The following is a 24,022-nucleotide window of genomic DNA, read 5'->3' on the forward strand; positions in this document are numbered from 1 at the left end:
TGGATGGATCCCTCCCTTCCAGCGTGTCAACAGCACCACACAGCTTGGTGTCGTCGGCGAACTTGCTGAGGGTGCACTCTATCCCACTGTCCATGTCGCCGACAAAGATGTTGAACAGGGCCGGGCTCAACACGGACCCCTGAGGGACACCACTCATCACCAGTCTCCACTTGGATGTTGAGCCGTTGACCACCACTCTCTGAGTGTGGCCATCCAGCCAACTCCTTATCCACCGAGTGGTCCGTCCATCAAACCCATGTCTCTCCAGTTTAGAGAGAAGGATGTCGTGCGGGACAGTGTCAAATGCCCTGCACAAGTCCAGGTAGGTGACATGAGTTGCTCATCTCTTGTACACCGATGCTGTCACCCCATCATAGAAGGCCACCAAATTGGTCAGGCACGATGTGCTCTTGGTGAAGCCATGTTGGCTGTCACCAACCACCTCCTTGCTCTCCATGTGCCTTAGCATGGTTTCCAGAAGAATCTGCTCCATGACCTTGCCAGGCACAGAGGTGAGGCTGACCGGCCTGTAGTTGCCCAGGTCCTCCTTGTTTCCTTTTTTAAAATGGAGATTATGTTACCTCTCTTCCAATCATCGGGGACCTCACCAGACTGTCACGACTTCTCAAGTATGCTGGCCAGCGCTTGGCAGCTTCATCCGCCAGTTCCTTTAGGACCTGTAGATGCATGTCATTGGGTCCCATGGACTTGTGCATCTTCAGGTTCCTTAGATGTTCCTGAACCTGCTCTTCCGCTGCAGTGGGCAGTTCTTCATTCTCCCCGTCCCTGCTTTTGCCTTCTGCAACTTGGGTGGTGCGACAAGAGCCGTTACTGGGGAAGACTGAGGCAAAAAGGTCATTAAGCACCTCAGCCTTGTCCATGTCCCAGGTAACCAGGTCACCCGTTACCTTAGAGAGAGCCTACATTCTCCCTGGACTTCCTTTTGTCCCTGATGTACCTGTAGAAGATTTTCTTGTTGCCCTTGACGTCCCTAGCCAGATTTAATTCTGTAAGCCTGCCTGACCTGATCCCTAACTGCTGGCACAACCTGTCTGTATTCCTCCAGGGCTACCTGTCCTTGCTTCCACCCTCTGGAGGCCTCCTTCTTTATTTTTTCAGTTGGTCCAGCAGCTTGCTCGTCCATGCGGGCCTCCTGGCCTTTTTGCCCGCCTTGTACTCCATCGGGATGCACCTCTGCTGAGCTTGGAGGAGGTGCCCCTTGAATACGGACCAACTTTCCTGGGCCCCTCTTCCCTCCAGGGCCGCGTCCCATGGCACTTTACCCATCGGATCCCCGAAAACAAAGTCTGCCCTCCTGAAGTCTAGGGCAGGGAGCTTGCTTGCTGCAGGGGGCCTGCAGCAGACCCCCACCGTAATGTCGCCTGTCCCTGCCCTCCCGCTCACCCAGCTCTCTGCCACCTCCTCCTCCACCCGCTCTGGCCGAGCTCCATGGCAGTCCAAGCCGGTCGCTGACACGGAGAGCGACACCCTCCTCCTCGCCTCCCCTGCCAAAGAGCCCGTTCCGGCTGTACGAAAACAAAGCGGGGTTTACCGCACCGTTTCCCTCAGGGCCGGGGGGGGGGGGGGGGGGGGAGTCTGAGCCCCCCCCGCCTCCACGCACCCCCCCCCCCCCCCCCCCCGCCATCTCCCGTTCCCGCCCGCCGCCGGAGCCGCCCTCCCCCGTCACGTGCCGGGGGCGCGCACAGGGTGCACGATGGTGGCGGCGGGGCCCGGCGACGGCGGCGGCGACAGCAGCGGCGGCAGCAGCAGCAGCGGGTAGAAAATGGCGGATTTCGAGGAGCTGCGGGTGAGGAGGGAAGAGAGGCGGCGGCCGCGGCGGGGAAGACGCGGGCTAAGATGTCGTCCGCTCGTTCCCGCGGCGGAGGGGCCCCTCGCCCACCTTCCTCCCTCCGGCCTTTCCTCGCAGGGTCCCCCCGCCGCACCCCTCGGTGCTTGCCCGGGGGGCGTTGGTGGGGGGGGGGGGGGGGCAAGGCAGCGAGCCGTCAGCGCTTTTGGCTGAAGCAGCAGCCCGGAACGGTCGTTCGGAATCCAGCGTGGCCCCGCGGCCGGCTGTGCTTTCCCCGGGGAGGAAACGGAGCCGCCGTGAAGTGCTGTCGGGCGGCGGCGGGAGCCGGCTGTGCCCGGGGAAAACCCTGTCACTTCCCGGGGCTGGGGGAGCCGGCTTTCCATCTCCTCCGTGTGGGTTGTGCCGGTGGTGCGGGGGTGTCTCTCCCAACCCCTTTCCTCCCGACATCTTAAAAAACATTTCGGCCGCTGCGTGCGGTCCCGACCGGGTGAGAAGCCGGATCCCGGCCGGTACCGGAGGCTCGCATGGCGCCCGGGAGGGCCCTGCGCCCCGGGGAGGGCCAGGCGCCGCGGTGCCCTTCCTGCCGGCTGCGGGGAGAATGGCGAATAATTACTGAATTTGTGAAAACACTAATCATTACTGATTTTTTTTTTTTTTTTTTTGAAAATTGACTAACCGCTTTCTAACCGGGAAAACTGTGCCTGTGAAGTGTGAAATCTAATATTTCTTTTCAAAGCTGTTTTATCTTCAATTGAATGCCTTTTATGTTATGCTTGTGGACTTTCTGTAAGAGCTTTTTTTTTTTTTTTTGTTGAGGGGGTGGCCTTTCATATTTTAAGGTGTGTACACAAAGAGCTGACTACACTGTTCCTGTTTTTCCTTGCGTTTCTTGAACAATCTGTGAGTATCTTTGTTCAGAAGAAATGTCCTTCTGCAGCGTCCACACCTGCAGAAGTGCTGCCGAGGGAACGCTACGTACGCACCGAACCCCCCTGACCTAGGCTTTCCTACAGAAGGAATAAAAGTCAGTCAAGCAGAAACCACTGTGAGTTAGGCTTTAGTGCAGAGAAGGCTCTGATGGCTGAACTGACTGTAGTCTGACCAACAGTAGGAAATACGCTGCAATCGCCAGAGAATTCCCTACGCTAAGGCTTCTTCCAGCAGCTTGGGTTGAAGTGGCTGTAGTGTAGTTGAGGAGCTTGGCTATAAAAATCTCATGGAGAGAACTGCATTTGTTTATTTGAGGACAGCAATGCTCTGTCTCAATCTTAGGTTTAAGAAAGGTTGGCTTATTTTTTCCTAAGTTAAGTGTTATTTTTGTTTCAATTTCTTTGTGTTCACATGTTCTCTTGTTTAGCGTCCTCGCTCATTTGCAGCTCTCTTTCAAGATCTCTCGAAGGGTGTAGCTACGTAGGGGGCTAAACCCCCCCATGTAAACTTTGTAGTAGAGGTAACTCTTCTTTGTATAGCTTGTCTTCTCCAGGCTTGAGCTGCAGCTGTGATCTGCATTTTCCAAAGTGCTATAATCACTTATCTAGATATGCATAAGAACTGATAGACTCTGTGTGGGAATGGGGTACCTAAATACATTTGAATTATATATGCACCGGAGTTGCTTGCCAAAAATAACACCGGAAATCTGGAGGTAAAAGGGAACTGGGTTTCAGACCAACTACAGGCCTGCCCTTTCATCACTCGAAGAACAGGTATCAGTAGTTAAAAAAATACTAGTCTAAATAAATGTCTTTTGATGTTCCCATTCATTTTATTTGTAAACTGGAGTGCCTGTGAAATGTATCTGTTAGCCTAGAGGTTCTCTATGTGTGCAATATCTGACTGATAATAGTTCGTGATCCATTTTGGAAAAGGTCTAGGTATTTTTTGGAAGAGAATGTAGTAGACTGCCTCATGTCTTCAAGGCTTTTTTTTTTTTAATGTGTCTGCTTGAATAGCAGGCACTTGGTTTGCACGTTTAAGCTTTTTTTGAAACAACCAATTCTTTCTGCTCTGGGCCGAAGGAGAGAGGATCACCTCCCCCCCACCCCGCCGGCCTCAAATAGATTTTATGAATTGACCTTTAGGAGTGATCTTAAACTGCTGCTTTATAGATCAAAGTATGGTATGTTTTTATGGCAGTATTGTTTACTACTCTCCTTTTGATGGCAATTTCCTGTAGTATGTGATCTCTACCTGCCTTATAAAAGGCCACTAGGGCAGTTTGAATTGAATTTATTTTAGTAAATGGTTAAGGACTGACTAAAGAAAGGAGGTCAGAGTTCTCTCTTAAATCCTGTTTTGGAGGGAAACATGCAGGGGCAGCATTTTTCTATTCTGAGGGCAAAGGATCACTTTAATATTTGTTAGTACCATCCCTGCCATCCTCTGAATCTTCAGTGTAAAAGTTCTGAGGAGCTATGACCGAGGAGTTATAGCTGAGAGGCTGTAGTGAAAGAAAACAGAGACACAAAGGAACTGGCTATTACATCATGCCTTTTGGAAATCTTCAGTTTTGTTAAAGGATTGGGAAGTAGCCGTAATCACAGTCACTGCTTTTCAAGATATTGGTAAAAATGTCCAGTATAAGGCTTACCGTTCCAGACTTTAGATTTAGAGAGAGATGTTACGTCAGATTAACCCTTAATTAATTTAGTAGTATTTGTTGAATTCTGTAGGTTACCATTTTCTGGAATATCAGGGAGCTGCTGAGAAGACGTAGTGAGCACAACTGTATTTTTCTTGTATTTGGAAGTAAATTTCCAGACCTGGTGTTCACAGATGTGCTTTTAAACACGGCTTGTACCTTTATCCGTAGTCCTTGCTCACGGGCAGCCCGATGAATGTCAAAGGGATTACACAGGCACAGACAGACACGGAACAGAAGTCAGCAGTCTGGTGCGGAGGCCAGAGATGGCATGTGAACACATTTTTGAACAGAATTGGCCCAGGAGTGGGGGACTACAGCTCCTTCTGAGAGCCATCTGTGAGAAAACTATTCCAGCTCCCAGCAAATTCTGAACTCATTGAGATTTGGCTTGAAGCTACGATTTGCTTCCCAGCAAAATACTGCAGATAAGAGGATCAGTTATATGTTAGTGCTTAGAGACAGAGAGAACATCTCTTGGGTCCCCCAAGTTTCTGCTGGCGTCCTGACTCTAATTTGGAAACAAGTAATACAGAGCGCATGCTATCCTCGAAACATTGCAGATCCCTAGTTTAGAAGATAACAGCTTCAGACTCATAGTTTGTATTTAATCGGATTTTGAAGTAATGTGTTAGTTTCATCTTTATAGGGGGGAAAAAAACCTGCACTCGTTATAGGCAAATGAATATGCCTGTGCTAAAACTAATTTGTGTGACACTAGCAATCAGTTTCATGGCCATTGTGGGGGAAAAAGCCTCATTTCAGTGAGAAGAGATGGAAGTGTGCTCATATGTCCTATGCGGAAGGGGAGATTACACAAAATTTGCTGGAAAATCAGGGTTTATAAATGCTGAAAGTAAGTCCCACTTTTCATTTTTGCTCTTGCACCCCCAGTGCTGAGGTTGTGTGATTCAGAGGTGAAGAGTAATATGGTTCAGATGCCATACTAAAACACAGAAATTGAAGTCTCATTCTTACATGTATTGGATCTCTCATTCATACCAGACTGGTGTCTTTTCACTCCTCTTGCTTTATTTTTCCGGTCTGAATGGACAGTGTTTGCCTGCTTCCCAGGTGAAACAGCACTTAGTGCTAAATTGTTAGACGAGATGAAAACACTGAGAGCTATTTTCACATGTCCTCTTCAAGCTCATTGCTAAACCCTCTGTTTTATTTTAGCTGTGTCAGTAACGTTGTGTTGTATATGCCGACCAGTCTGGGGGCTTGATGTAGAAATCAAATTCCACATGTTGACCTGGAGTAAAGTTAAAACGATGGACAGAATAGATACAGAGAAGTTTCTGTTCGTAATGTGATCTTTAGGTAGAATTAACATCGAGTGTATTAAATAAGATAACCTCTGATAAAATACTGTTAATAACCTATGATAATATACTGTTATCTTGTACATAATTCCTCTGTTTTTCGTAGATGCATAGTCACTTTTTGAGACCAGTGAGGCTTATTGTGGCACCTTAAAAGTTTGTTGTATCTAGAATAATTTACAATTAATGATTGTGCTGAGATATAGTGGTGGGGGAGAGGAAGGAGATGGCGTAGTTTGATTCTTAAAAAATGAGGCTGCAGTGAAATGGGTCAAGCTTTGTTTTCCATGTCTTATGTGAAATTAATGCAAGTATTTGATTTAAGATTTTTGTTGTGATATTAGGTGCATGCAACTTCAAAGACTGTAATGCCCGATTTGGGACCCAGACTAGAGTTAGTCCGAAGAAAAATCCCCATAACACTGAGAACCTTTGGTGTTCTTCAGAGCTGCTCTTACTGTGCTGTAGTACTTAGGCAGATTTGACTAATGACATCTTCATCCTTTCCCAGGACTTGGATTTTTTTATCTATAGTTACATCAGTTTCCAGAATACATTTATATTTGTACTTAGGTTCAGCATAGAGGTCTTCAACCATGTCAGGACATGAGTTGCTCTTTCTTACCGGTATTACACATTTCTAGCCTGCTGTAAATCAGCATGTATGCAAATTAATGGCAAAAGATGTCACAAATGTGCTTCTCTACTATGAGTCTCCAGAAAAGGGCTTAAAGTCAGGAGTGAGGCCTTGTGGGGTTGGTCCTTGGTGCGTCCCTTCCCTAGGTAGCCTTTGGACACTCCAGAAAACATCTGGAAGCCAGTGGGGTTGAAGCAGAGCTCTTAGGTGAAGACTGACTAGAATTTTTGAGTGGACTTGGATTTCTTCTGCAGGTTCAAGTGTAGGGCTCACTACTTGAGCAGTTGTGGTTGCTCTGGAAGCTACAGTTGTTGGTGCTTTTTGTAGGCATATGTCAAGAATTTAACAGGCATTCTTGGTTACCTTCCATTTATATATGTCAGAACAATGACTGTTAAATAGCAAGTAGCTTTGCTAGGGGGAGTGTGGAGAATCACATACGTCTTGTTTGAGATACACGTTTGATCCCTTACTTTGCTCTGAAATATGCCTGCCCTTAATTTTGGTGGCGTGTCAGCATTTCCTGGACTCCTTAACATCATCCTTGTGAAATGAATGCCATTCCAGATACACCTACGGCTTAATGCTTTAGAACAGTATTTCTGCTTATGAATCATGGTTGCTGTAGTTTAACAACAAGAAAAAAAAAAACAAAACCCTGTCAAGCTTCTTATGACCTTCAAGTATGAATTTCAGGGGAAAAAGTATTTCTGGAATATAAAAGTACTTGAATTATCCAGTTTAATTTTCCTTCCTTAAAGTTCTGTCAAACTACTCTTTGTGTTCATGGAGAAACATTAAAAATAAAATGTCTTTGGTCTCCTGTCTTAAAAAAGCTTTTTATTGGGCTGTGCAGCTGTAAAGAACTTCTCTTAAGAGAAAATTGATGGCATTTACATGACACAACTTGAATGTCTAATCTTAATTCAGTGATGTGAAAAGCATGTTAATAGCTAGGCTGCAGTCTTCTGCAATATTGCTGGAACCCCAAAAGAAAATAACTTGGTAGGGTTTGTTGGAAGTAATATTTGTCTTGCACCATGATTTTAAATGCTCCTAAGCACATGTTACGCATCCATAAAACCTTGTTGATTATAACGAGTGTCCACTTTGATATATCTGTAAATGCAGTAATATGCTAAAATGTGTAGATCAGACTAGCTGCACCTTTATGCATGTGATTGTTGTTGCCTTAAAGGGAATGTATAATCAGCGTTAGAGGGAAAATGTTGCAAAAGTCATTGTTTAATTACTTTCAGTAAAACTTTGAAAAATTCTTTGAAAGTAGTCTTGCAAAAAAAAAAAGCACATGTAAGATTTTTGAACAAAACTACGTGTGTTTTTTATACTTCCGAGCATTTTTAGTGGAGGTGTCAATTTAAAAATCTTGCTGACTGTGGTATTGAAGCCAGCCTGTGTCTTCTAATAAAATGAAATCCATCTTGTAACAAAATGCTAGTTTGTGGAATTTCCACATAAAATGTTAGCTGTTTCAAAGCATGATTGACTGCACATTTCACCTTGATTAACTTGCAGGAATGCGCAGAAGGCAGCAGGCAGGGTAATAGGCAGTATTTTGCAATACATGCTGTCTCCTTAATCTCAATGTAAAGGATTATTTTATTCATTTGCATTCTGATTATGGAATCCAGAATTATACTTACAGCCTGCATCTGAAATAAAGGAGCTGACGTTGCTGTCAGGCTTATGCAACTATATGTGGAAGCACGCAATGTTAAGTTCTTGGTAAATTCTTCAATATCAGTATTATCTTTTGCAATTAAAACAACTTCTTTTATGTGGCATGACTGTGAAGCTGTTATGGTACTTAAAGCTACTTTTATGAATACTGAAACACTTTATTTTTCTCCACCCTGTTTGATGGTGAGACTAAGGAAAAGCAGCAGGGGAAAGCGAGGTGGAAACTAACCTCCAGCAGCTTACAGACTGTGTGGAGTTCTGCCTTCATCTTTTCTCCTCTTGTATCACTTTACTGTTGGGAGAAGTTGCTGGGGTGAAATTAAGGTGATGTCTGCTGTTGATCTCTTCTTCTGAAGCAAAGGTGAGCTACTCAGCACCTCATGTGACACTGCTTTCCCTGGCGATTGTGTCTGTGGTGCGTCTGTACACATCTAAATCGGCTGTCTGGACATGTTGAAATTCAGTATCTGAAACAGGATACCCTCGTCCCCTCAACAGTGAGGAAAGGATGTGCCTGAGGAGAGCACTACCATAGTATTTTAGATGGTTGTTCCGATATAATGTGGCCCTTAGGTCCTTGGTACTTGCTTCTGCTGTCTTGTAATGGCACAAGTTGAGTTTTCATCAGGCTCAATCCGCTGATCTGTCCTGCTGTAAAAACAATTTTCTGAACATTAGGGAGGAAGCAGCTGGGGACGCAGGGGGAGTTCAGACTTTTTTTTTGGTGGCTGACTGCGTGGTTGTAGCATAGTTGTGTTAAAACGTCATCTGAGATCAGATCTGTGTTAGAATACGTGATCGTAAACTCTGACTGTGTAGTAGGGATTAAGGAAGGTAAACACAAAACACTGCATTTTGAGTTGTATCCCTTGTTAAGTCAATGCCCAAAGCTTTAAATATTGTATATTGGACCACTATTTAAAAGTCAACAATGCACTTTTGAACTGTTTTTAAAAATATACTTTATGATCCCAAACGTCTACTACTTCATACCTTCTGTTAGGGCCTTCATCTGCCAGTCCGGGACTCTGGAGTTGGTATGGTCCAGCAGTACAGATTAAAGGCAGATGTTCTTTCATCTTTAAAACTTCACCTCCCTGTTACAGTGGAAGAGTCCCACAGAAATAGGAAGGAAGTTGTGTAGAATAATTCTGGACAATCTTACACTTTTCAGAGTGCTTGCTTATAAAAATGTGGCCTGATGCACCTATGACAAGTAAATAATTTGTAGTAAGTGGGGGCGAGAAGATTGCTTCCTCTTATGTAGTGGGCTTTTTAATTTTTGGATGGTTTTTTTTTTTTTTTAAATGGGAATATTTCTGATTATGAACTTCATAGTTTAGTCCTCAAAGTCTTCCACAACTAACTCTGATAACCAAGTACATGGTATTATTTCCTTTAAAGATGTCTTTGTGTCCCACAGTACCAGAACGTGATACAAAAGGGACGGGAAGTTTTCCGTGACATTCTGGAAGAATCAGTTATTCTGGTTAAACAGTTTATTAGTGTGATATAATGTAGCTTTTTAAAAAGTGTCCACTTTGCTGTGCCATGATCTGCCTGTCTCTGTTCATGGATACATTTAACATGCTGCACAAAATAAAGTGTTTCAGAATCAACTATGCAGAACTTCAACAGTTGCTTATTTTATTCTTACAATGTGTTGGAGGACAGGTGATCATATTGATTCATCTAATTTTTTTTTGTTGTTGTTGTTTCATGAAATGAGACACATTTTGTGTGAGCGCTTCTGCCTGTGTATTTAAGATAGCACTGCATGGGCTGCACTAAGATTTCGTTGTTGCTATTGTTTGAGTGTGGAAACAATTAGAAGTCTTTGAAATAGTTAACACAACCAAACTCAGCCTTCATCCTGGGTGCTTTGTTTCTTTGCTTTAAACTAACTGTACTCTTCTGTTGGGTAAGGGTATGGGTAGTGTCCAAGATGACACATGTACAACTGATGATGGAAGTTCAGATCCTTCACAGTGTTCCTCAAAAAGGCCTGCTTGGGGTACTGTTTGTTCACCTGTGCTTATCTCTCTTTTCTTTCTAGAATATGGTATCAAGTTTTCGTGTTTCTGAACTGCAAGTGTTGTTGGGGTTTGCTGGACGTAATAAAAGCGGGCGGAAACATGACCTCCTGATGAGGGCACTGCACTTACTGAAGAGTGGCTGCAGCCCAGCAGTTCAGATAAAAATCAGAGAACTCTATAGGCGTAGGTACCCAAGGACGATTGAAGGACTTTCGGACTTATCGGCTATAAAACCTGCGGTTTTCAATTTGGACAATAGTTCCTCTCCTGTCGAGCCTGACCTGGCTGTTGCTGGCATTCACCCACTCCCTTCTACTTCGGTCACGCCTCAGTCTCCTTCCTCGCCTGTCAGTTCTGTGCTTCTCCAAGACACTAAGCCCCACTTTGAGATGCAGCAGCCGTCCCCTCCAATTCCACCTGTTCATCCTGATGTTCAGCTGAAAAGCCTGCCTTTTTACGATGTGCTTGATGTACTCATAAAACCTACAAGTCTAGGTAAGTGCTTAATATCTCTGCAGGTTGCTTAATTCATGGAATAGGTGTTACTTATGACAGTTCTAAGTCCAGACTTAAATGGCTTTTTGCAGCTGGGGAAAAGTGGAAACTCACTTCTCTTCTCATCTCTACCCTTGTCTTCTCCTCACCACTTGTTCCCAGAAGTGCCAAGCCACATTTCAGAAACTAGTGTTCTCTTCTGTGAATGTCATATGATTGAAGGTCTTTGTCTTTTGAATATTAAATACTAGAGTAGAATCATTCAGATGGAAGGTACCTACAATGATCATTTAACTGCCTGACCACTTCAGGGCTGATCAGAAGTTAAAGAATATTAGTTAAGGGCATTGTCCAAATGCTGACAGGCACGGGGCATCGACCGCCTCTCTAGGAAGTCTGTTCCAGTGTCTGACCACCCTCTTGGTAAATAAATATTTTCTAATACCTAGCCTGAACTCATTTGGAGTTACTTTCGGCTGAAAGATTTGGACCTGAAGTCTCTGCCTGGTACAAGTGAGGAACGCATCTGTCAGGGCTAAAAGGAAAAGGATTTTGGGATCAGCAATTAATAAGATGCAACAACATAAGGAGAACAAGTTACGGATTTGTTAGTTTGTGTTTGTCTCACTGCAACAATTCTGCGGGTTCTGACATCTTGCACTGAAGCAGATAATTTGCACAACAAATGTTCAGTGTTGTACGCAGTTTAGTGATGGTTTTCTCAGCCTATGGGTTATTGCCATCCTCTAAAATGAAGAGTAGACCTTTGTCTTCCAAATAACCTGAAATCTCAGATTCCTCACTCTTAAACATATTTAATTACTTGGAAGTATGTTGTCTTCTGTCTGGAAATTCAACCTGTCTTTCCTAACTATTTAGTAATATTGTTTAGAAACACTCAGCATTTTGCAGGCTGTTTGTGTCCTCTTAAGCTGTTTAGTTTCCTAACTGATACTAGAGTCTTTTAGGCTGTGACTTGCACCTCAGTGAGGCACATACTGATGACTGGTCACTCTCCAGTACCTAAAGCAGCAAACATCACTAACAAGCATTATTTATGATACCTGTCGTCACTTCTGTTTTTGTGTCAGGACACCCTGCTACAGAAGAGTTTATTAGTGAACCCAAGAGCTCTGTGGCTCATGCTGCCATTACCTTGACAGAGATTATCTGTCAGTGTCGCGATGTTCTTGCTAACTCCTGCGTACGTTCACTGTGTGCAGTAGCTGAGTGTCTTAACCAGCTTCCTGAATTATTCCCTGTTACAGGACAACTGCTGGCGCATAGTCAGCCAGATCAGTTGCTAGGCACGTTGTCACCCTGTCCTGTACAGTGCAGTGTGTGCTCTGCATTACATTTCTGCTGTGCAGTTAATTTTTGTTTTCTGATCAATGATACCTAGATGTGTCAGAAATTTGCTAGAAATCTCCCTAGCAGCTGTTTTCCTCAGCTTTGGAAATGCTCCGTTTCTCCTGAAAGGAGAAGGCTTCCTTAGGGATGTCACCATTATAGTTAGAGCTGCATGTATTTCTCTTTCCTTTGAAGACTGTAGGCTCTTTGTGGCATGTTGCCCAGTTTTCATGGGAGTGAGGATTATCTAGTCCTGTAACATTTGGGTTCTCTTAGGACGCGGCTGAGAGGGACAAGATTAATTTAATCGAGTACTTGCTTGCCTTCAAACTCTTTACAATAACCTGAAGGTGGCAGCAGCCGGAGCTAGAACTCTGATCTGTGTGAGGAGTGGGGAAATGAGATGTGAGGAATGGCTTCATAGGCAAATAATGGGCCCTTCTGATGTCTGAAGGATATGAACATTGGCTGAAAATAACTCTAACATGAATTCACAAGCAAATTTGGAAATGAGGCTTTGTCAATACTTTTAGATTGGTATGGATAGCTTATAGTCTCAGTTAGTAGTCTCAGGTGATTGGAACAAACAAATTTTTTGTGTTTGAGAATTAAGGATTTGGAAACGAAATAGGTCAGAGAGCTAGAATTATAGTCCACTGTGAGTCTTTTGAAGGGATAAGTATAGGTATTCTTTTACACTGATAAGAGAACACAGGAGCAGTTGTAGGTGTGGGGTTTAGTTTTAACCAATGGTCCATTCAGTAATAAAATATTTCCATGATCTTTTGAACACAAGTATTATTTTGAAATACAAAATGCTGTCTATAGTGTCTGTGTGCGTGCACATATATGCACAATGTAGCTGTTTGGAATTGTATGAGGAACTTGTTGTATGCGTCTGTTCCACCTGGGTTCTGTTTTGTGTTTGTCTTTTCTGTGTGTTCTGCACATAGAGATGATCTTCTCTCAGCGTCACAGTGTGCAAGGCAGCCTAGCTCTTCCAGTTTTCCTTGTTTAGTTGTGCTATTTCTGCATTTGTCCTCCTTGCTGGTTAAACTGTTGGACAAGTCCAATCTACCTTTCTTTCAGGTCAAGATTTCTAACTTCTCAAATCAAAAGTCTAAAATACTACTGCTTCCCATCACTGACAGACAAGTAGCAGACAAGTAGGATTCTGATAGGAAAGTTGTGATGGGAGGGGTGTTCTTGTTTGGTTTTGGTTTTTTGTTTCTTTTTTTTTTTTCCAAATGCTAGCGAGGGGTAATTCTCAGAGGTGACGTGTAGCTGCCTACTCTGGCATTAAGGGTTGTGGTCCCTCCCCAAAGGCTTCGTTACCTTTAGCTGTTTCTGAATTGAATCATTTTCCAGCTGTCCCATTAATAACTTCTGGTGCACATTCTTTTCTTGTCATACCTTAAAATAGTAGTAAACACCTTCTCTGTGGTAGTCTTTTTCCCCAGGTATCCTGTGCTTATATTTTGCTGTGTTTGTTTGAAACTTTATCCCTTGGGAGAAAGGATTATAAGGTGGCTTGCCAAGCTTCTTCGGTACTGAAGTGTAATGTGATATTAAGCCACCATATAGTTGAGTGAATGATTTGTTCCATTGCTTTCCTGTTGACAGTTACATGCTGTTCAGCCACAATTTGATTATATTCAGTGACCCGTGCCTTGTTCCAGGAAAAACTTAAGTGCAGATCCTGTTTAATCAATGACTTTAATCACCATGGTTAAACTTCTTTTGTGTCTCTTTTTTTTTTTCTAGTACAGAGCAGTATTCAGAGGTTCCAAGAGAAGTTTTTTATCTTTGCTTTAACACCTCAGCAGGTCAGAGAAATCTGTATTTCCAGGTAAGAAGTAAGAGTGTGGCATAGTGTTGGTAAACTTTTGCAAAATTTCAGGAGAAAGTTTGGGGTTTTTTGGTTTGTCCTATGCATCGCATAAGCTTGCAGATGCGGAGTGATAAACATCACTGCGGTTATGCTGCGTTTATTTGTTCTGTTTTCTTTAGGAACTGCTGTGCACAGAATTTATGTGCAGCTGTGTCCTATGCCACTAAAGAGTTAACAATTACTCGGTTCCAAATAATTGTGACTATTTAGAGAGGTGGTAAGCTTTTCTTCCCTGCATGTTTCCTGGCTGCAGGAATGGAAGGCTCCTTTTATCTTTTGTCCCAGGGTTCATGTTGTTGCAAGACCTGTGGTGTAAGCCAAGAGAATTCACAGGGTTTTTTCCTCTCTGGCAACATCGTACTTTATGTTACTATTAACTCTTGACAGAGGAGGATGATCCTAACGTCCTGCTTAACTTGCAATAGCTAAGCAGAGGTGTCGCTTGTAAGACTTGCTTATAGCTCAGTAAAATAAAAACAAGAGGAAAGTTTAGTGATGTTGGGGCAGGTGTGCCAATTCTTTCTGCATATGACTGGAACATGAGATCTGCTGTCTAAATGGATCCTTCTCTTTTTTTCGTCTTTCCCTTCGTCATAGGGACTTCTTGCCAGGGGGCAGGAGAGATTACACAGTCCAAGTTCAGCTAAGGTACCTTTTTCATAGTATCTTAACTTCTTAATGTAACCTAAGTCTAGTTGTTTGTGGGGACATAAGAATGTGGTGACACTTGAAAGTGACGCTTTTTTTTTTTTTGGGGGATATAGGTTATGTCTAGCAGAGACAAGCTGCCCTCAAGAAGATAATTATCCTAATAGTTTGTGTATTAAAGTGAATGGGAAGCTGTTTCCATTGCCGGTAAGGTTATTTGTGTGTATTTGTGGCTTGTTTGTGACTGGCAGTGTATGTGTTTTTTCTGTAATGTTAGCTTGCTGAAACAATCAAACTGTTTATTGTTATTGCTCAAATTTCTCTAGTTACTAATGTTAGGCATGTGGTTTGTACATTACTACTATTAATCATGTTACATCCACTGCACGGATTAATTGTGTTTTAGACACCTATAGCAAACTCATCTATTGCGGTTAACAACAAAATGTCAAGACCAAACCAGTGTCTGTATGGGGAATCCTCCTCAGACGTCTTAAAACTGAGTTTATTTGACTTCATTGGTAGTAGCCCTCGCTGTTTGGGCTATCTGTATTTGTGATTGGCTTGAGTTCCTTCCTGTTACGAGGGAATGATATCACCTTCTTGCGTACAAGCTTGTATGCTGTCCTGCATCCGTCTGGTTAGAGCAGAATTTGCTGCAAGGATGAAGAACAGACACATTTGAGGGTTCCTGGCACTTGCTGATGCTGGAACAGAACAGTGTTGGCAGTCATACACTTCATTAGTGTCTGATGTTGCAGAAGTTAGTTACATAGGCAGGGTCACTTTAAAGCCTGAATATATACAAAACTGGAAAAGCACTCTCATTATTCTTGAAAAATCTCTGGAACAGGTATCTCTGTACAATAGAACACAGATAAATGCCTACTCAACCCATTCTGAAATACTTCTGGAAGCTATAGAAGATGGAAAAAGTAGTAGTACAGAGAGGTGTTTGGGTTTTTTGAGCAGTGGGTTTGGAAAAATGCTGTGTGCGGAGAGGTGTGAAACCTTTTTCAGAATGTTTGTCACCCTCTTGGTGCGTCAGATGTATCGGCCTGTACCATCCCTCCTGCCATATGTGACCAAGACTGTGCTTTTGCCTCTCCTCAACTTAAATGAGACTTCTAGCTTCTTTTCCCCTTCTTCTTTAACCATTGCATCACTGTTCTTCTGTCTTCAGTGTGTAAGAGGATTTCTTTCATACATTTTTCTGGTTTGTATATTCTGTAAATGCCAGATACATTCTATGTTACAAACTTGCAGGATTTTCTTCTTTCTTCTGCAGATTGTTTTTCTTTCTTTAAGCAACCCACCAAAAAGAATTGGGTGTGACGTTATCCTGTGGACATGTGGCTGGTTCTCAGTCTTGCTAACACAGTTTATGCCTTGCTATGCTCTGTTATGCCAGCTGTTTTGTGCGTAACACGTCACAGTGGTAGCAAAAATTGTTCATCATCTTGGATTATTGCTTTGCTTTAGATCTAAACCCCGTAAGTTCTTCCTGCACATCATAAGATTATTATTTAATCTCTTGAGCAGAAACTTTAGGTGAGAAAATGAATAAATGACTATTGTCTCGGCAACCTCCTTTCCTCTCCTCCTTCAGTGTGAGCTGAATGACCAATATAGTCTTAAGTCTGAGTGCTCCTCCAAACACGTTTTTCCCTAGCCTGTGATTTGGTCACTGTGGGGTTTGCATCCCTTTGACGGTTCCCTTCTGTTGCAGGAAATGTAAGATAACTTCTTTGTTTCAAAGACTACTATTGTCAACTTGGTGGTGTTGGTGTTGGCTAATTACTCAGTGATGCCAGCCTCTGTTTCCAGCTTGTACAACTCTTGAGTGAGCCTTGTTCTGTCTTTCTCTGGTATAGAAGTTCATGCCTCTGTAGTTGTCTGTAAATTGTTCTTGGTCATCTCCTTGGCTGCAGTCCTTTACCAGAAACTTCAGAGAAATGCTGCCAGTGTGCCAATACTGCTTCAGGTTGTGCCAGCTCATGCTAACACAGTGTTTTCTTGTATTCCTACAACTATCTGCGTCCTCCTCTTACAGTTTTGGTTCTGACTTAAAAGGAGTAAACGCAGAGCCTTGCATGCTGGTGTCTTGGCAAGTAACAAGGATTTTAGATGTAATGCACTACAGCAGGTGGTTCTCCTGTTGACTTCTCTTGTAGCCAAGACAAAACACACAAATCCAAAAAAGGTAATTTGTTTTTCTTCCTAGGGATGCCCATAGACCACTGCAGGTCTCTTTCAAAGGACAAAATAAAATATATGGGGGCAGGCTGGAAACAGCCAGATAGAAGAGCAGTCATGCTTTCTGTTGATAGATTTTTCTGGCTCTAGCAGATTCCACTGGCTTTGACTAATACGGTTTTTGCAAGAAGCATGGAAGACTTAAGACCCAAATAACGTTGGCACTTGCTAGCCACTAGTTTTAGACCATGCTGGGTGGGACAGGCAAGCAGAGTGCTCTTTGCTTAACTCCAGGAAGGCCAGGAGGGGAAGGTTTTAAAGTGTTCTAGAGTACAAGATTAAATCTGATCTCAAGGTCATTGCTCTGTGGAAGAAAACATCAAAAGCTTGACTGAAATGAAGCATGTTAGCGGCAGAGTCTGTCTCTGAAAAAGAAATAAAAAGTTGTTGAATATAAGAGAACTTGCATCCTTGCTCTCTTGAAAGCAAGGCAGCTTTGTTTTAGGTTGGAGACCAGCAGGATTATTCTGGCTGGTGCAGTATGTGTGGAAATACTCTCCTAAATATTGCAGGGATGGTGTGCTCATCCACATCAGCTCCTCATAAAGTCACCATAGTGGAGAAGGACCTACTGCATCAAAGCAATTGGGATATACGCTCTATAAATGGCTGCAGCTGTTATGTCTGATTAAATACATGGCAAATCATCAGGTTTTTTTAAATGTGACATTGTCAGCAGTCCCCATACATCTGCTGCTTGTATGTTCTCTGATAAAGCACATATAGTAAGGTTCCTGATAGCTGCTGGGCTGCTCATCAGCTGGGCTGAGAACCATTTTACAGAGACTTCTTCAGCAGTTGCTGTCTGCTGCTCTGGCCCAGCAGACGTGCCTGTAGAAGCTCCGAGTCCCTATTCTGTCACTGCAACCAAGAGTCCTGTCTGAAGTTAATAAAGGGCAGTGGTGAGGCACAGCCAGGGCTTGGTTGCCAGGTGAAACGTATGGACTAGTGATAGAGCTGCTTTGGAAACCTAGGAAACGATGTGACAATTATAGAGTCCTCCCTGGATTAGAGGCAGTGATTATCCTATGGTATACTTGGCTAGTGAGCAGAAGAGGCTGTTTATTTCTGGTTTTTTTTTTTTTTTATTATTTTCAGACATAGCATCTTTCAAAGTTACTTTTTCCAAGCATTAGGCTGTGGATGTGTGTGCTTCTCTGCATAACACAATATATGCGTGTGTGTTTTTTCCACCATATCCTTTCTGGGAGAGTTACTTGTATAGAACAATGCTGTCTTGAACTCCATGAAATCTGGCAGTTGGTTCTGTGCAAGACACAGGGCTGCACTCTTTTATTGGCATCCTTCTTGTGCTGGATGTGTTTCTGAGATGAGCGGACTGCCGGCTGTCTGTGTGAGCTCAAAGCAGAGATTCTCTGAGTTCCTGTTGCAGACTGGCTTGCTTTCACAGTGGCAGATGCGGGGTGAGATGAATAAGCTGCGGTTAGGCCGCGTGCTCCTTCACATAGCACAGGTACTTTCTGCTCAGGATCTGCTGGAGACTCTGTGCTTGCCTAGAAGCAAAAGGCAACCGGATGGCTCCCAATTCAATTTCCAAACATCACATAAGAAATAAAAGTACAGAGAAAAGATGTCCAGGTTATGAAATTCTTAATAAAAGCTGAGCGAAAAATGTCTAGTTTATTTTCTTTCTGCAACAACAGCAAAGCCTATTGGCTCTTAAATACAGCTGATATTCCATGTGCAGCCCTTCTTCAGGGGCCTCGGCAGAGTAGAGATGACAGCCTGCTGCTAATTGGGCTAGGTGTAGTTGATGTGAGGCAAAGCAGACACCAAGGAGTTGTGGAGCTCTCGGAACAAGACTGTTGTTTCTTAAATAGAATCAATCAAGTGTTTTCTGGGTGAGAAACACTGAATTAAGTCTTCCTGACTTGTTGTGTTTGTCACTAAGGCTCTGTCCTTGCCATGTTCCACTTTCTTCTGGTGGGGGGTGGTGCAAAAAAGGACAAAGCATCAACATTACTTTTTACTGTTGCAGTGAACTTATCTGGACCAAAACTGCATTCTCTTCCACCTTTTCAACACTTCCGTAAAACAACTTTAAAACAAAAAATATTTTAAAATTGTGGTTGACTTATGATATTAGACTATCAAACACTGATATTTCTGAGAGTAAGTGTTGAATTAAGTCTCCAGCCTAGAGAGCCTCGAGGTTTATCTGCTTCCCATAGGTCTGTTTAAAACTAACAAGTCTGTTTCAGAGTACAGTGCGGAGATTTGTTAACTCTTTCCTTGTCTTTTCTTCCCATAGGGATATGCTCCACCGCCAAAAAATGGAATTGAACAGAAGCGACCTGGGCGCCCCTTGAATATAACATCTTTAGTTAGGTTGTCATCAGCAGTGCCAAACCAGATTTCCATTTCCTGGGCTTCTGAAATTGGAAAGGTAAACTTTATGCTCTGTAGGATGTGGAAAGTTGTCTAAATAACCTCATCTAGCATTCCTTCTCCCCTGCTGCCTGATGTTGCTGGCAGGGCATACACCAGCAAGTGTCTAGTGTCAGAAGGCTCAACTTTTAATCAGTGCCAGGAAACAAAGTTTGCTCTGGAAGTGCGGTAATTTACAGTAAGATATATGATTTGCATACAGATGGCAAAGACCTCCTTATAGAAGTCATGTTAGAAAGTCTGCCATTAGGGATTGCCTGACATGCATGTCAAAAATACCAAAATCCTTCTGCGGTGTAAATAGTACAGAACAGTTCAGACATGACAAAACAACACTTCCCACTATCTGTTGTAGCTGTCCGTTGGAGAAGGCTTTCTAAACTGACTGGATGTGCCAAGGCTGTAGGAATGGAGACATACATTTGCTTTTGAGCTTTTTGTATTTTTCTAACCAAGTAATGCTAAGTCATTCTACAAAAGCATTTTTTGTTTCATAGGAAGAACTGGTTAATGAATATTTCAGTGTTTATTCTTTTGAGATTCCTTTTTTTTTTTACATCAAAATGGCCTCTCTGCGAGCTGATTTAAACTTGTACTTGCAAATAAACCAAAACACGGGTGGAATTTCCATCTCAGAAGCTCTTAGATGGCAGGTTGCTGAGCAGGGTTTACTCGCAAGGTGTCTGGTTGCTGGTGTCAGCTGTTTCTGGGCTTGATGGATCTCGACCATGCTTGGCTGGACCATACTTGTGTGGTGTGTGTGTGTTTGTAATGTAAGGTATCTTACATTACAGTGTGTTTTTTCTTAAAAATTAAGAGTATTCCTGGAAGCTTGGATGACTTGAAGGAGAACTGACTTGATATGGGGAAGGATGGAGAGCTAGGGGAGGGCAAAAGGACATCAAAGCCTCTTCATAATGCCGTTCTAAATTTCATGGAAAGCCGCAGTGGGGAAAAAGCATGCTAGACTTCAGGTAGCAGGAGACAAAGAAGCAGGTGGTGACTGAAATATGATTCCTGTTGCTTTCTGGTGCCAGCAGTCATTAATCATAGTTTAAAAGGAATTAGCCTTTAAAATGGCTGCGTGGCTGTTTAGAAACCCCCCTATGGATTTGTTAAGGAAAGAAAGGGAGAGCGTGAAGCATTTCTCAGTTCTTCCCAGGTTTAAGTAGCTGTTGGTAAGTCAAGAACTACTTATGCCTCTATCTGTGACTAGCTGTGTAAATCCTTCTGGATTCAGCTATCAAAGTAGCTTCCCACTTTACTTTTTTCTTCAAAATCAAAATCTGTGGACCAGAGACACCATATGTTTCAAAGTGAGATTTCAGTATAAACTTCTGCACACTAACTAAAACTTCAAGAAATTGGAGAGAAAGCTAATGTCCTGAAAATAAATGAAAGGCAGTACTGACAGCAAAGCTTTTTCTAAAACAGAGGTGGGGAGAGGAAGATCCAAGCTGTTGCTTCCCAATCACAGAGCACAAGAACCTTGAAATGACAGCAGGGTGGTGTGTGGTCTTGGCCTCTCCTGCTGACCCCTGCTTTCTTCTCCCCTGTGTCTGCCAAAACATACTTTCATGGAAGCAGATGAATTGGAGGCTGTCCCAGCATTCTCCCTTGCCCGGAGAGGTAAAGTGAGTTATTTGGTTTAATGTTGGTGCTCTGCTACAAGTATTAGAACTCGCAGAGCAAAGCTGTCCCTGTTCATGCTCAAAATGAGACCGTTGGGGACAGTGTGGAGTGTCACGTAGTAAGCGCTTAATGCCGTGTTCCTGACTGATAGTGGAGGGCTTCTGAGCAAAGGAGGCATTAATCCCCCAGAGGTGGTCAGACTTGAGTGAATGAATGAATTCTGTAGGCAATAAACAGTGCAGTGCATGGTCATTCTTTAAGGAAAAAAAAAAAATCCATTTTTCTTAATGCTTTCCTATGCACTTAGTGAACTTTATCTGCTCATCTAGGTAAGAGCTAGTTTTCCTATAGGTGGTAAAGGAGGAGCAGGGCAGTAGGTGTTCTTGTTGAAAATTCTTGTGCAGTACCCAGACGGTATAGGAGCCATAAGAAGTGGAAATAAGAGATCACAGGTTGTGTTTGTTATACAGATGAAACCATTATTATTCTGCAGTAGTGGGACTTGCAGAATTTTCTCTTTGTTAGTGACCTTGAAGAGAGCGTGAAAACTGAACAAAAGAAGCTGGCAAGTGATGTGAATTAGGGCAGAGTAGTAAATGCTAGGGAACGTGGCCAGCCTCAGCAAAGTGGATATGGTGTAATGAATCTTGGCTTAATAGTGCAGAACAAGCTGAAGGTACAAAGAAACCGGTGCAGCTGTGTGCCGTTTGAAGGTGGTGTTTTTGCACCTGAAAGAGCATTCATCTTTTCTTTTGTCATGTGATTGTGTTTGAGCTCTCCACTGACAGATTGGCACTGAAAAAAAGGAAGGATTTAGGAGGCACAAGTGAGAATTTCTTTAAGACTCCATGTATGAGAAGGTGTGTCACCGGTCTGAATCAGCTTTCCAGGAAAAGAGCCCAGCTTGTCTCTTGCTTGTGGAGAATAAGACTTTTTAGTTGTTAGAACTGGAGTAAGACAATTGGACTTGACCAACAGGAGAATTCTGGCAGAGTATTGGACTCTTTCACAGTAATGAAGTCGTCTGTCAATGCTTTTCATAACTATTAAGTGAAAAATCGGCATGTTTTTGTTTTTACTGTGTGCTTCAGCTAGTGTAAATGGTAATCTGTGGTCATAGGGGAAGTACTGTATGAAATCAGTATCTAATCTTTAATCACTCTTTTTGTAGAATTATTCCATGTCTGTGTATCTGGTTCGTCAGCTCACTTCAGCAATGCTTCTGCAGAGGTTAAAAATGAAAGGTATCAGAAACCCTGATCATTCCAGAGCACTAAGTAAGTAAAATTAATTTGCCTGTCTGTACTTATTGAGGGTGATTGGTGGCTCTTTAAAAACAGGATTGGTAATACTTAGGGGATTTGCAGCATTTTGAAAAGAAAGCCCATGCCTGGAGTATCAAAGGTTCCCTTTGCTGCTGCTGAGGCATCACGCGCTTTTTCAGTGAGGGTCTCTGCGATGGCGGGGAGCACACCTAGACATCCCATCTGAGATGTTCTTAAGGGAATGCCACGGGCACCACAGACTGTGGTGGGCTGGGAGGTGCAGGTAGATGTCCTAAATCCTCTTCATTTGCGTGTGATGCTGATTGTCTTTGTACCTCACTGACTGCTGGTTATTTTATTTATCTCTTCGCATGTTGGGTTGAGTTTGCTCTACTAATCATCGCGGCTGTTAGTGCATCTGCTGCGCATCAGAAAACCTTGTGATGCACAGTGTTTGCCAGTTGCTTACAAACAGTGAAACTATTGTTGTTTGATATGGCTATGAACTAGTTTCCTAGATGCTTAATTGGTTGGGGTTTTTTTTAGATAGCTGGAAACAAAATACGTGTACTAGTGAATCAGGCATTTTAAATAATGGCGTCTGTGTGTAACTTCTTCATTTATTTTAATAGTTAAAGAAAAACTAACTGCAGATCCTGATAGTGAGATTGCCACAACCAGTCTGCGGGTATCCCTGATGTGTCCCGTAAGTAGGGCTGGAAATTGCCATATACAGATTTGTGTATTCACCTTTAGCGCAGAGTTGGGCTGCTGTTAAAAGGCCCCGATTTAGGAACTTAACTGCCTTTTGGTTTACAGTGGTTCATTAATACAAAATAGCGGGTAGAAAGGGTGCATCTACAAGCGCCTGATTGCAGCAGCGTTCCACCAGCTATGGTTGAGAGCTGTGAACGCTTCAGCTGTGACGCAGTCAGAATCAAATTGCTACTCATGTGTGTATAGTGAGGCCTTTAGAAGGAGTAATCTTGTATATTGAGGCACTGAGACTAATTGGGCAGGGTGACAGAATAATTAAAGGACAGAGTGATAAAACAGAACTTCAAATCTGGTTTTGGTGGTATGGTTTATACTGCCAGCTACCAGAACAAAAAAAATAAACTGATCACCCTGTAACAAGGTAACGCTGCCTTGGGGTTTCTCTCCTCAGGTAGGAACTGGCCTTGTGTTTGTGACTGGTCTGTTAAATTAAATGTTAAAATAAGTATTATGACATTCTGAGTCTAACTGGAGCTTACAAAACCCCTTGAAATATCTGGCTAAGAGAAAATGATAAAGCGGGTGCTTCAGCAGGACTTTAAATAAAAAGAAAATCATAGAAATAACGTTGATGCAGGCCCATTAGAAATGTTTCTGACTGTTTTCAGCCCAGTGAAGACTTCAAGGATGGCTTTATTGTTCCTTTAGTGCACTGTACGTGCTTTGATAGGGTGGATTTGCCCACAGTGACCTTAGCACAGGGCACCTCTTCAGTGAGAAGAGATGGTTACTTCAGCGACTGCCTCTGATTTCATTGTTAGCCATCCAGGCCTGCTTCACTGTCTTCTGTTCTGACGCTCTTTAAATGCATCTCCTGCAGCTGGGAAAAATGAGGTTGACAATCCCGTGCCGGGCTGTTACTTGCACACACCTGCAATGTTTTGATGCTGCTCTTTATCTTCAAATGAATGAAAAGAAGCCTACCTGGATCTGCCCTGTGTGTGACAAAAAGGCAGCTTATGAGAGCCTAATATTAGATGGGTAAGTAACTGAGCTTGCAGATTACAGAATTACTGATTTTTTTTTTTTTTTCATTATGTACTTGACAGCTACTCTTGAGGTTTAGCCATTTCATAGTATTTTCTTTGTCAAAATACTTCAGATTGGGAGGAACCATTGGACTGTGTTAGTTTCTATTCCTGTGTAATGAAC

General features: G+C 43.0%; 1 protein-coding gene and 1 pseudogene across 6 annotated transcripts in view; one reads left to right on the plus strand and one right to left on the minus strand.

The window, feature by feature from the left end:
* The first annotated feature begins 1,698 nt into the window (after positions 1-1,698).
* PIAS2 (protein inhibitor of activated STAT 2) overlaps positions 1,699-24,022 on the plus strand; it is a 29,804-nt gene continuing 7,480 nt past the window's right edge. For all 6 annotated transcript variants that reach the window (XR_015261412.1, XM_086770035.1, XM_086770036.1 and 3 more), the window contains exons 1-9: positions 1,699-1,807; positions 10,168-10,642; positions 13,757-13,841; positions 14,481-14,531; positions 14,648-14,738; positions 19,060-19,194; positions 22,000-22,105; positions 22,726-22,799; positions 23,691-23,851. Coding sequence is in view for 5 of the 6 variants with exons in the window: in XM_086770035.1 (XP_086626161.1) it covers positions 1,784-1,807; positions 10,168-10,642; positions 13,757-13,841; positions 14,481-14,531; positions 14,648-14,738; positions 19,060-19,194; positions 22,000-22,105; positions 22,726-22,799; positions 23,691-23,851 (1,202 nt within the window). In the remaining variant the exon portion in view is untranslated. The remainder of the gene's footprint in view (positions 1,808-10,167; positions 10,643-13,756; positions 13,842-14,480; positions 14,532-14,647; positions 14,739-19,059; positions 19,195-21,999; positions 22,106-22,725; positions 22,800-23,690; positions 23,852-24,022) is intronic.
* The window catches only part of LOC104475573 (elongation factor 2-like), a 33,976-nt pseudogene continuing 27,590 nt past the window's right edge, over positions 17,637-24,022 (minus strand).

Source organism: Chlamydotis macqueenii, chromosome Z (genome assembly GCF_036417535.1).
Source record: "Chlamydotis macqueenii isolate bChlMac1 chromosome Z, bChlMac1.mat, whole genome shotgun sequence".
Classification (NCBI taxonomy): domain Eukaryota; kingdom Metazoa; phylum Chordata; class Aves; order Otidiformes; family Otididae; genus Chlamydotis; species Chlamydotis macqueenii.